Raw genomic sequence first — 13,147 nt, 5'->3', positions numbered from 1 at the left:
GAATTCTAAATTTTCCTCGTAGTAAGTACTCAGAATGATGACAGAAACAACTTGTCATCACGGTGAATGTCTAGCCAATAGATACTGCTATGTTCAGATACCCAAGAGTATGTGGAGTGAGTCTCTTACTGTCATAGGTTTGAGGGTTCATCCAAGAACAGCCAAGTGGCCAAGGAACCTGAACCCTGGCACAGTATCGGTGCTCAGGGAAGGTGAGCCACCAGGCTGCTCATCCAGTGGGAACCCTCGGACCCTCGTCCCCCAAGGAACAATCCAGGGCCAACACTCGTGAGCACTTACTGTATGCCAGGCACTGCTCTGAGCATCCGTTCCTACCTCGGCTAAGCTACTTTTCCCAAGGAGCCCACGAGGCAGGTGCTGATACTGTTGTAGAAGCCTTCAAGTTTAAAAGCCTCTCCTTTCTCTCCCCACGGCCCTCAGAGGCTGGCTGGAAGTCTCGAGAAGTTTCAGCTGGGGACATAGGTACATTCTTCCCACCTCTGGTGGCAGCTGAATAGATGCTGCACGTTTCTGAGAGAGATGCTCAGAACTCCAAATATGGCCTTTGGGTGACCAGCCATGTGCTTACCAACTCCTTGAGACTTTCCAAAGGTAAGCGGCACGTGTAAATATAAGTTATTATGAGTCCCGCCCACATTCTGTCAACATGCAAACAGGCCAGGCTCTAATGTTCCCACCTTGCTTTTAAAATATTTTAATTCTCAAATTGTCAAGCGAGCATGACTTTTCCTTACTAGGACCAAATGCAGATTTCATCTTCTGCATTTGGGGTCAAGGCTTTAATATTGCTCTCTGAATCCAATCATTCTTTAGGGGTATTTTGGACAAGGCACTCTGGGAGAAATGGAAATAAAAAAAACGAAGCCAGGGCCTACTAATTTTAACTATCGTTTCAGGAATTTCAACTGACCTTCTGAATGACCCCCCCCCAAGCACTCCAAGGGTGTTCTGCCTTAATCACGTAAAAACCGATAATACCGGCAGAGCCTTTGCAAGCACACGAGTGAGTCAAGGAACTAAACTAGAGCAGAAAAGAGTCATCTTGTGAGTGCTCCACTATAAACACGGGAGGGCAGAGCAGCTGTCCACTTTGAAAAGCAGTGGCAGCAGAGGTAAGAGATTACAAGGGCACGCCCCAGCACAAAGCTTCATGTCGGGCGCTCAGTTCTTCACGAGCCATTACAGCCAACCAGACTGACTGATGCCAGGTTCAAAAGCAAGATCACTTGCTCATCACTGACAGTCTCATGAAGGATCACAGGGGTGAGAGCTGGACTCTTCTTAACAAGAGGACAAGCAATGAATTAAGACGAGTTCTGGGCAGACGGTCACCGTGCTTCAGCTGCTGCCTGCCACTGACCCCCCTGTATAACCATGGAGGTTGCTTCGGAGTCTCGTGTCATGGAGCTGATGACAGACATTCATTCTGTCACAGGTGAAACGCCCAGAAGTAAAATGAATCTGAAGGCATCAGATCTACAATGGAGAAAGTCTACACTCCACATTGCAGAAGACTCACTCCCTGCCCATGGCAGGGCCACAGACTTGTAGGAGAACCCAAAACAAGAGGTTAGGTCTCCTCTCAGGAGGGAGAAGAAGCGCCTTCTGTGCAGAATGTATAGAAGGAATGTTCTGAAGAAGACAGATGTGGGTGCCAATTTTTCTAGTGCAATTAAAATTCTCTGAATCCTGCGTACTTCCCTGGAGCTGTACGCTCAGAGCACGAAGAGGCAAGTACCAGCTCCCTGATTTAACTCGAGGCAAGTGGGTCCACGATGAGACCCTCCCTACCCCCATGCTCTCGAGGCGGGGGGTGCGAAATGGGACTTTCCTGGCTCCCGAGGAATCAGTCACGTGGAGGGCAACTTAGGGATGAAGCCACGGGTCTCTTAACGTCATCAAGCCCCGTAATCCAGCATTTAGCCCTGCTGTAAATATTCAGTTCTTTGAGCCCCTACTCAGATGTCATGCCCGTAAGCCCTTAATCATGGCTAGTGCCTGTCTCTGGACCCCGTCCAAACTGTCAATGTCTTTCTTGTGCCTGGATCCAGATTGGACACACAGAGTATTCCAAATGGAGCTGAACCTGAAGTGACAGGGAAGGCACCGTCTGCCTGTGCCCACGACACTAACTAAATCTTGGCATATGCAGCTCAGCATACCACTGCCATTTTTAACCCTAGGGCCTATGGTCAGCCAAGTCCCTCGCTGCCACTGTGGCATTCCACGTTAGCTCCCTCTGCAGGGGCACATGCTCCCAAAGAGCCACTTCCTGGAGATGCACTACAAATATCAGTAAGTCAACATTTATAAAATGCTTTCACAAGGAGAAACACATTTACCAAACAAGATGTTTCTGCCCTCCCAGAGACCTTGGGACTCAATCGATACCGCCCCATGCAGCGCTGTTAATATTTATTCTCTCGTATCAGGGCTCCAGCGTTTGATTCCTTGACATATCACCAAATTTTATGAGCTGTGGCATTTTTCAAATGGATGCCCTCAGAAGCCACCAATAGCGGGACGGTATGACACTTTCGTATCCTACCATGAACAGTGGTCGCTCAATGACAAGCTAAGAGACTACAAACAGTAACTCCATAAAGGTAGGGAAGAAAGGCACAAAGATTTGGGTGTTGATTTTTTTAAAAAACATTCTGTTTCCATACCACGATTTAGTGTAAACGAAAAGAAATCACCCTTCCAACAAAAATGCAAGATGTCCTCTTCAACATGTTTTTCTAAATTCCTCACTGTCACAGAAAAAGGGATGTAAAGACCCAATAAACATATGAAAAGACATTTCACCTCATTAACGATCAGGGAAATGCCAATCAAAACAATAATGAGACACTGTTATTCACCAGCTGATTAACAAAAATTAGAAAGATAGATGTCACTGAGTATGTGGTGAGGGTGCTGGGAAAGAGAAACTCAAACAGAGAATGGGAACATAAAATAATTCCATAGTGACTGTTAAAATGAGCAAAACGTATTTTTTTTTTTTGACCCAGTTAATTCCACTTCTAGAAATCAAGCCTACACAGAAAATAGCAGGATGAGTTCAAGGCGAGCGAACAAGACTGTTGCCTCAAGCACTGTTTGTAACAGCAGAAAAACAGCAATCCATTGAGAGAGTCACTGATAATGTATAGTTTATCTTCTATAAACTGATGTATGTAATTCATTCCAACAGAATAGCATACAGTCATTAAAAAGAATGAGGTATTCCTATGTTCAGACCTGGCCAGGTATCATTAATAGTCACTGATAAATGACAAAAAGTAGGCTGAATACCAATATGAATATTCATGATGTCATTTTGTAAAAAAAAAAATACACACACATGTGCAACTCTATAGATGCATACAGGCCTGAATCCATAAGCGTATCTGTATAAACATTGCTAAAATCCGAAAGAAAATGTACTAGATTGTTAGCAATATCTTTCCTATAACGAAGTGGTGGGATTATAAATGTTTACTTTTTCCTCATTTTCACTTTTCAAACTTAAACAGAAATCGCGCGCACACACAACGAAAATGTGAAATAAACCAGCTCCCTGGGCCTCCCTTCGGTGCCAGCTGATCTGCTGCGGAACCACTGCACTTGTCACTGACTGACTGAACACGAGAGCCGGGAGGAGAGAGACCCTGCACCGACGGACACATGCACAATTCTCTCTTTTCATTCCTGCCCATGGCCAAATCTTTGTGGAATTCATCATTATTTTTCATCTGCCAAGAAACAGAATGCGAGCATGAGGCTTCAAAACTATGTTCACTGAAGACTTAAAAATAACATTTCAATACTGAAACAAAACAGAAAGAAGCTAATGGCCTAAATGCTCTTACTTGTAATACAAAAACTGGATTCCACAAACATTCCACACTCTGTCATCACAAAGGCTAAAGGTGGCCCAAACAGGTTTTTGTGGAATTCCTCTGTTACCTAAATCTTCCAAGGTGCACGTTAAACCCCTAGCTACCCTTCAGGTGACAACCGGGCATGAAGATTTCCTTTGTGACACCAAACACCTATGTGAAAGGTGAAAAAGGTCAAAGACCTAGGCTATAACCTGGATGTTTGGTTTCTCCATTGCGAAAAAAAATTCAGACATTTCCAAATACCCAGGTGTTCAATGATCAGTGGAATCAACATGCAGAAGCTGGACGGAAAGTTTTACTCTGTGCCCAGTCGATGAATGCTACGTCCATGTGTGAATAAATACTGCCAAGACTTCCTTCCAACGGCACCACGGCCCAATTTACCCAGAAAGACCGCAATCCCTTTAACCCTGGCCTTCGTCAAGGTGCCGCATGGACTACGATTCAACAGAGACCAGCTGTCATTAGGATGCATAAAACCTTATTATCCCATGCCAGACCCCAACCTTCAGCAGGCTCTTGGCAGACTCCAAGCCATCCCCCTCATGGATGTGTGTGCACGAACTGAACTCACATGTGTCAAGGGCTGGGGCACTTACTGCTGCTCATCACCACGCAGATGCAGAGGCGACACCTGTTTAATGCTTAAATACCACATGGTCTGCTTCTCCGGAGGTGCAGAGCGAACAGGGCTGGGTGAGATTCTCTAGGCAGTGGCAGAAACGCTTCCCTCCACCCAGTTAACAATGGATGGATCTCTCCAGAGGAGGTAGGAAGTGAATTCAAAATGCAAGGCTGTTCTCCTAGATGCCTGTTCCCAGGTGCTCAGAAAAGGCCAGCAGGGCACCCATTGCCTTCTGAATTTAACTCTTCAAAAATCAAGACCTTCCTCAGAAAGCTTGTCACAGAATTACCGTATGACCCAGCAATCCCGCTCCTAGGTACAAATACAAAGGGACTGAAAGCGGGGACTCGAGACGGATGCTTGTGCATTGATGTTCACAGCTGCGTCATTCACCGCAGCCCAAAGGTGGAAACAACCCAAGTGTCCATCAGCAGATGAATAACACGTGGTCTATCCATAGGGTGGAAAATTATTCAGCCATAAAAAGGAACAGAGTTCTGATTCACACGGCAACCTGGATGAACCCTGAACCTATTACGTGACATAAGCCAGATACAAGAGGACAAATATCCAATGATTCCATGTGAGACACCTAGAACAGAGACAGAATTTACAGAGATAGAAAGTGGGTTAGTGGTTTTCAGGGCCTGGGGGAGGAAGAGTAGGGAGTTATTGCTTAATGGAGACAGTTTATGTTGGGGGTGATGAAAAAGTTTTAAAAATAAATGACAAATTTTATGCTATATATAGTCTACCATAATTAAAAATACCCTCAACTTTGCTCTCAACAGCATACATTGGGCCATCTAAAGCCATTATTGTCTGTGTTTCTCACTTATCCTAACAGTGTCCTCATAAAACACAGACCCACATTTGAAGAAAACAGTTTAATAAAAGCATGAATATGGAGCAAAACCACCTGAGTCCAAATGGCAGCTCCACCGCCTAGGAGTCATGTGACGCATCTCATCTCAAAAAGAGGCAAAATAACAGTGCCGCCTCTTTGGGCTGTGCAGGGGACCGAGGGCAAGGTACACAGGAGGCACCTGACACAGTCAAGACACAGGTGAGCAGCCAATACACACTGGCTGATACCAACATACACCTGCTTCCTCATCACAGGCTGCTTGATCTGGGATTAAAGCTGAAATGTCTTGGCTGAGAAAAAAGCCCAACAAAGTATAAAAATATGAATGAGGACATTAATAGTGATATTTCCAAATAAGCATACTTTGCGGTTAAGCATGACATTGAATCAAGTCTTTAAAATGACATAAGCAACCTAGCAAATGTAAATCTAATTAACCTATCCATCCAAAGCTGTTTGGTTATGATTATAAAAGAACAGTTTTTTATGTTGTCGTTTCTTAAATCGAAAATATACTTGGAAACCAACAGTCCATATGCTATGACGCTTCACTCTGCTGAGCGGCTCCATGGGAACCAGGATGCCTAGAGCTGTGGGCTCGTCAGCCAATTCCACAGAACGCTCCATCCTGTGATCTCTCCCGGTTCTTACGCAGTTAGCAAGTGGCATGAAAGATGGTTTTGGAGAACACTCTTCCCCTGCATGCCTAAGTCATTACCTAGGAATGGGCTGGGAACTGAGGTAGTCCATTAATTATCCCAGTCATCTTCTTGCTTTTCTGCATTAAATCGTAATAACTGTTCGGAGCCCTGTGAAATATCTAGCTGTAAAGGTAACCTCTTCACAAGATCTGTGCTGTTGTTTAAGATGAGAAATGGTTGATGCTGCATTATGGCTATGCTACTAAATCAGTTTTTAGAGCTGGAAGGAACTGGACATTCAAGGTGATCTATCCAATCGGCTCATTTTAAGGTGACCTGACACACCCAGAGCATGAACAACTTGCCCACTGTCAAGCCCAGGCATCAGTACAATTAGGGAGATATAGTTATGCTTCAAGCTTTATCATTCTAAATAAATTAATACTATTCGACAAGCCTTTGCCCACATGCTAAGAAAAACAATAATTTGACTCTTAATCACCAAAGGATGGCTCAGCATGAGTTCTTTGATAAATAAGCCTGAACTGCAGAATCCCAAATAGCTCTATTGGTCATTTTAATTAAAATGAGCTTTCTGTCCCATTCCATAATTCTCTTTGATTTTGTTTCGGTTTTCTGTGTTCCCTCCTCCCTTCACTGGTCACATAAGCACGCCACTTCAAAACAAGCTGAAACGCAATGAATGAAGGCCAAGGTGCCCGACGCATAAACAGGTAGAAAGGGCTAGACAGACTGCTGGGCCACAGGAGTACCGTTTACAGAATGAGATGTACGGAGAAAAAAAAATAATCAAAGAAATAACACGTTTGTTTGCAGAAACTCTCAGGTCTTGCTTTCTGGAAAAATACATCTTGGAAAACTTGACACCTGGCTTCTGTGTTAAAAAAGGGGGTCACAGTTGGGGAGGTGGTCATTTAGACGACAGGCCCTCTGCATGTCAATTAGGTCTCCCTCCTCTTGGGGGAGCGCTGAGGAGTAGAAACTATAGATTGTACAATATGGTTCTCTCAGGTCAAATGTGCACAAGAGTGGTTCTTTAAAAGTTTACGTAGGTAATAAAGAAGCATCAGAGGGAAAATGCACCACCAGTGACCAGGCCGAGGCCCTGGGAGGTGGCCCCGTGGGCTGGGAGCAGGGTGGCACCAGTCAGGGAGTGTGGGCCAGCACAGGAAGCCTGCAGGTGGGTGTCAGACCATTTGACCTCCAGTGACTTCATAACCTGGGCACCTGCGGTGGGTCTTACACATCACTAGAGTGGCTTATACTCTGGGTAACTACAACTGCCCAGGAGAAGAGAGGTCTCTGTCTTGCCCTTTCAAGTTCTAGGGCTCGATGAAATTTCCAAGAGTGTCCGGTACGTCCCCACACTGAATGTCTAACGCCACAACTGCTGTGGAAACCCCTTACTGCATCCAGGTTGACTACCTTTGCATTAGACAAGATGACTCCCCACCACCCGGGCCACTCAGGCCCTTGGCCACAGCCTCACCTCCACAGAAAAAGCCCAGCCGGGCAAGAAATACACCCTCGTCATTGCCAGCCAGCACGTCACGTCCCCAAAGTACAGTACTCTCCCCTCTTGGCCCTCTTGTCTTAAGCAAAATATACTTTAGATGTGTGTCTCGTGCACTCAAATTCCATTTCTCTTTCATTCCAGAAACGGCTCAACCGTGAAACAACAAGAATACTGTGGTCATCTCTGCATCCACGAGGACAGGCTGACAGTATTCGTGACCGTTCCTCACAATGCTTTTAGAGCACAGGTGCCCTTCATTTAGCAGAATGAAGCCTTCAGTAATTAGAACTGAACTGCACCTGTTAAAAATCAAGCAGCATCTTCTCATTAGGCGCCCTTCGTCTTCCAGCTTATTCGCAATCACTAATTCAGATTTGCAAAATGCTCCCTATTCATAATCACGAGGCTGGTCCTATTTATTTTGAGACCAGGAGTTTCTGGAGGCTCATCGGCCCTTTGTACTTATTTCCAAGGCTGTCTTAAGGGAGGAAATTAGTTAACCACCAGGATTTTGACCATCATTCTCCTCCTTAAGATGTATTTGAATAAATCATAGGGGCTGCATCAGTTACCTGCTCAGAGAGCGTGTGGTGGTGAGGATTCTCTAGGGGCCACTGCTCCAGCACTTTAACTCCTCCTTGATCTAGTCCTTCTTAGGGGGTGGGGTGAGGGGAGGGGCCAACCTTCCGCTCTCATTGCACTTGGTCTGTCTAAGGACTGAACTAAGAACAGAGAGACAAATCACCCTCCTGCTTCCACCGACGAGAAGCTGTGGACGGCAGCTGTACTGTGCCAACCTCCCCGGCTTGAAAGCGCCCCGCCTTCCAGCAGATGTGCCTCACATCTGCTTCACGCATAAACTACCTGACGCTGCTCTTAGAAATTGACTCACAGGCTTTCCCCTACCATCCTCTGTTTCAGGAAAGGGCTCCAGGGGACCTGGGTGGAGAGAAGGCCCATTTAGGCACAACAGTGATGGGGCAGGGGCTGGCGTGCCACCTAAAGTGACGTCGCTTGAGTTAAACACAGGCGAGAGGCACACCAAAGAAGTCCTTCTGGGCATCTCCCCGCTGCTACCAAGAAAGCTTCTCCCGCCTGGTTCGCGAGGACCTGAGGTCGGAGCTGAAGCAACGTCTCTCTACCCACGGCACCTGCTCCATTTCTCAGGGGGCTTGTCATCCCCATGTCTCCTAACAGTCATGCCCGTGGGTCACCTCCTCCCCTTGTGACCCGCTTCATAACAGAAAACAGCAAAAGCGGTGGGAGGCACTTCCAGGATTAGGTTACAAAAGGCTGTGGCTTCTGTCTTCCTCACTCTCTCACTGGCTCTCGTCGTCTGCTCACGCTCAGGAAGCCAGCTGCCATATGGAGCGGCCCACGTGGCAAGGAAGCAGGGGTGGCTTCCAGCCACCGGCCAGTGAGCAACTGAGGCCCTCAGTCCAACAACCTGCAAGGAAGCCGATCGCGACAACCACCAGAGAGGTGAGTCTGGAGGCAAATCCTCCCCCGCCCGACCTGATCCTGCAGATGAGAACCCCGCGCCTTTGCTGAAACCCCAGTTACAGTCATGACCACGGAAACTGAGATAATAAACATTGTTATTTAATGCTACCTTGTCTTAGAGTAATTTGTCACACAGCAATAGGTAACTAATAGGCCCGTTCATGTTCCAAATGCACCAAAGAATTGCATGATGAGGTAGGTCCCCAAAGCCTTCCTCGTATCCTAAATCCTTCAAATTCTCCTTTTCCACACTAAACCACTGGGAGATTCCATCTCTCTCTCCGAGACGCCCTTCCTTCAAACTCAGCCCAGAATCCTCCCCTGATCCTTTCTCCTTAGTCTCCCAAGGAACCAACACGCCCTCGCCCTGCTCATCTACAGGACAACACTCCTCTGATTTCTTCCATGTCACTGATCCGACCTCCGGCTTTTTTGTCTGCCTCCCGTGCTGGACGAGGAGCCCCTGTGAGCTGGACCTGTGCTTTGCTCAGAGCCTGGGATGGTGCCTGCCACCGAGGGTGCTCAGTCAGCATCTGCTGAATGTTAGAGCCGAGGCCTGGACGGGCACTGACAGGCGTCTTCGGGGAGATGGCTGTCAGTTCCGGCCGCCCATGAGTGGTGAGACCGCACTTCAGCACAGTCGGTAATGGGCTCCACGGAATCCTTGAAGATGAAGGTCAGAGAGGCCGTCTCTGACATCTCCACAGCATCCTCTCTCAGTACGAAGTGTTCCACACTCCAGTCTCTAGCCCACGTCCACCCGCTGCTCATACAACCCTTCTCAAATACAGCAACTGTACTTACGCCTCTCAAATTCGGCTCCAGTTCTGGTTTTACAGACTATAAAGCATATAGAAAACAGACTCTCAACTTTCGACCCCTTCTGTTATTGAACTCGCTTCATATAAAAAACAATGCAAATGGGGATTGTACTTTAAAATTATATGCAAGTCCGGAGTAACTCTTTTTTAAAATAGCAAACAGGGAAATGATCAGTTATCATAATTACTGATTTTTTTTTTAATTCCTTCTAGTTCCTGCTAACTTCTGACGACTTACAAAAAGGAATCAATAAAAAACATTAAGATACAGAATATTTCGAAAGCATTAATTCTACCTTGTAACCGCCGATGCGATGTTCCTGTTTAAATTCCTTTCCGTTTTTCAGCCACCTCATAGTGGGTGTTGGATTTCCCCCAGCTGGACAGCGAAACTTGACGGTGTTGGCTGCAGGCACGGCGTGCAGACGCTTTTCCATCTTTTCTGTGTTGGTCCAATACGGCGCTCCTGTTTTGGAAAACGACATTAGACTGTGGTTAGAGAGTTTCCTCTCCGTTATTAAACTCCTCACAGGTAAGTTCGTTTTATTTTGCATGTGAACGATCTGACGTTTTCAAAATCTCTGGGTAATATTTACATCACGAGAAACTATTCCGAAGTCTAATCCAGCTGGCCCAGCAGAAAGTCCCTGGAGATGAAGTGCTTGTTAGTTTATGTCTATTAACTGGGGGGAAAAAGTGTTTTGTGGCACCTTCCCTTTGTTCTTAGTGCCAGAATTTAAATTTATGTTGCGTTGTGTTTTAAAATGCCACTTTACACACACCGAGACAACACATTCGTCAACAGCAGCTGAGTCGTCCCTAACTGTATCATTTTAGATCACCGCGCCTCTGAAACGATCACATCCACATGCTAGTAAGAACAAGCCACACTGACTTATCCATTGCAGCTTTACGTTAAAGGATAACCAATAGTATAATTTATCATCCCGGGAGGAGGCATCGTTACCTTCCCGGCACTTTTTATGACAATCAACAAACCACATCGCTAAAAGTATTTTAATTTTTTAAATGGAAAAAGGTTTCTTCTCTCCAGTGGTAGTTGTAAATGCCGTATGCTACCATTCCCAAGCACCTAACTGAAGGCTACCAATAAAATGTTATGAAAAGTTGTGCCCTCTAAACGGCCCTCAAAGTCACAGGTACGAGTGATTTTTTAAACTCAAGAAAAGAGGTTTTCAAAGTTGCCACATGACGGACGTTTCATCCAAATCAGAGCCACCGCATCCATCTGGAAGACTGTCGTGAATTCTTCACGCCCGCTCGTAACGCTAATGACCGTTACTGAGTGAGCGCTCCTTATTTGACAAACACAGCCCTAAAAGCACTTACTTATTTAGCTCATTAATCCTGACAACAATCCGACAAGAAAGGCACTATTATAACTCCTGGTTACAGGTGGGAAAACTGAGAAGTAACTGCCCAGCACAATGGAGCTAGGAAGAGAGGCAGCCAGGACCAGAGCTGAGACAGTTTGATGGCAGAGCCACTGTCTTTGCCCTGCTCTGGTCCACTGCTGGTAAGAGCCAGCTTCTCCAAGGGGCTGGCCTCCATGCCTTCAACCACTGGCGTGTGAGACGTGAGCCCGGTCAGCCAGCCTGGGCCGAAGGCACAGGGCCTCCCATATGACTCCCGGAGCTTCCACTGAAATCTCGTACAGCACTTAATCTCAATCTCAATCTCTCTCAATCTCTATCTCTCTCTCTCTCTCTATTTCTCTCTCTCGCTCTCTCTCACTCGCTCTCTGTGTCTCTCTCTCACACACACACACCTCTGTCTTAGCAAACAGGTAACCAAAAGCATCCATCAACGGGGCCTTGAACATTCTAGAACACTGAACTTCTACAAGACCCATCAGAACTGCTCATTTCTGATGAGGGTTGGACTGAGCGACAGCATACATACCCCACAAACCAGAGGCAAAGGGGCCCGGGCAGAGACTCGGTCTCCGATTAGGACTGAGATGTCTCGTCCCCCAGTCTGTGGATGGCACCGCTCCCGGGGGCTAACGATCCCCTTCGCTTTGCAGCCAGGCTTTCGTGGGAGAGGCAGGAATTAGAATAAGTGCATCCGAAACTCCGACCCCTATCCGCCTCACCCCTGCCCTTGAACCTGCTGTGAAAGCTGAGATTTCTTAACAAGGGGATGCTCTTCATCCTTCCGCTTGCCTACGTGTCACGGTGGCGGGATATAGGTGGTGTGTACATAACCCCAGACAGAGAAAAGCAAGGCCAAACTGGTCAGTCTCGTACGCCAGACAGAAAGGCTGCAGGCGAGGGAGGGGAGCAGAGGGCAGGAATGGGATGCATTCTGTGCTCTGAACCCCGCTGCACCTGCAATGGGAAGGCACCTCGGCAGCCACTTGGCTTCGGGGGTCAAATGCCCAGAAACACACTATTCTTCTGAGAGGTTCACCAAGGAGGACTAGATTCCTATTTATCACCAGACTCCTGGGGCCTGAAACAATTTCAGTCATCTTTCACGTTAAAAGGTTCTACTTAGAAAAATCCATCCGCAGCCACTAAAAAGAACCCATTAAAAGCACAAAATAAATAATGAGCTTTGTCGCTACTTAAAGACATTTACAAACCTGACCCAAATGGAAAGCACACCTCACGCTGTCACGTGTCTGTACCCGAGTCATTTGTTTAAGTAAACACAACAACAGCCTATTCATATGAATTAGCTAAATATTAACGTAATGGTGTTGTCAGATAGCATCTGTTACAGCTGGGCTGATTCTGAGGAATGACTTCTTGTTTGCATAAAAGAAATCAACAGATAGGCGCTTATGTACCACTTAAATGGTCCCTAAAATGTTAACAAGTAGGATTCAGCCGAAGGCGCTAGGCGGTTACTCTGTTCGTCTCTCACTGGGCTGAGCCGTTGGTGACACTGCAACCCACACAGGGATCAGCCCAGATCGCACGGGCCCGTACAGACCTGGCCTGTGGCAACAGCACAATGGCAGCCAGCACTTTTGTCTTGGCACCTAAGGAATGACTTCAGGACAAGGGTGAAAGAATTTTGCTGGAATTTCTGGCAGGTAGCCACTTCCCTGGGGTGAAATTTCAATCGTCACAATTGCACCTATAAGATCTGCTTGTGCACAACAGACACACAGCCATGCGACAGGGTATGGGCACCATGCTTCTCATGTAACGCCTCAGAGACCAAGGTGGGCGGGGCGCCGTAAAACTGAGTCAGCACAGCAGAGGCAGACGAC

The 13,147-nt window shown here is 46.7% G+C and overlaps 1 protein-coding gene across 16 annotated transcripts in view; it reads right to left on the bottom strand.

The window, feature by feature from the left end:
- Nucleotides 1–13,147, bottom strand: part of FGFR2 (fibroblast growth factor receptor 2) — a 100,600-nt gene that overhangs the window by 53,411 nt on the left and 34,042 nt on the right. For all 16 annotated transcript variants that reach the window (XM_015590635.2, XM_015590637.2, XM_025047964.1 and 13 more), the window contains one exon: nt 10,200–10,369. In XM_015590635.2, the coding sequence (XP_015446121.1) occupies nt 10,200–10,369 (170 nt within the window). The remainder of the gene's footprint in view (nt 1–10,199; nt 10,370–13,147) is intronic.

Source organism: Pteropus alecto, unplaced genomic scaffold, assembly GCF_000325575.1.
Source record: "Pteropus alecto unplaced genomic scaffold, ASM32557v1 scaffold205, whole genome shotgun sequence".
Taxonomy (NCBI): Eukaryota; Metazoa; Chordata; class Mammalia; order Chiroptera; family Pteropodidae; genus Pteropus; species Pteropus alecto.
The sequence above is the reverse complement of the archived record's forward strand: the minus strand, read 5'-3'. Positions and strand labels throughout refer to the sequence as shown.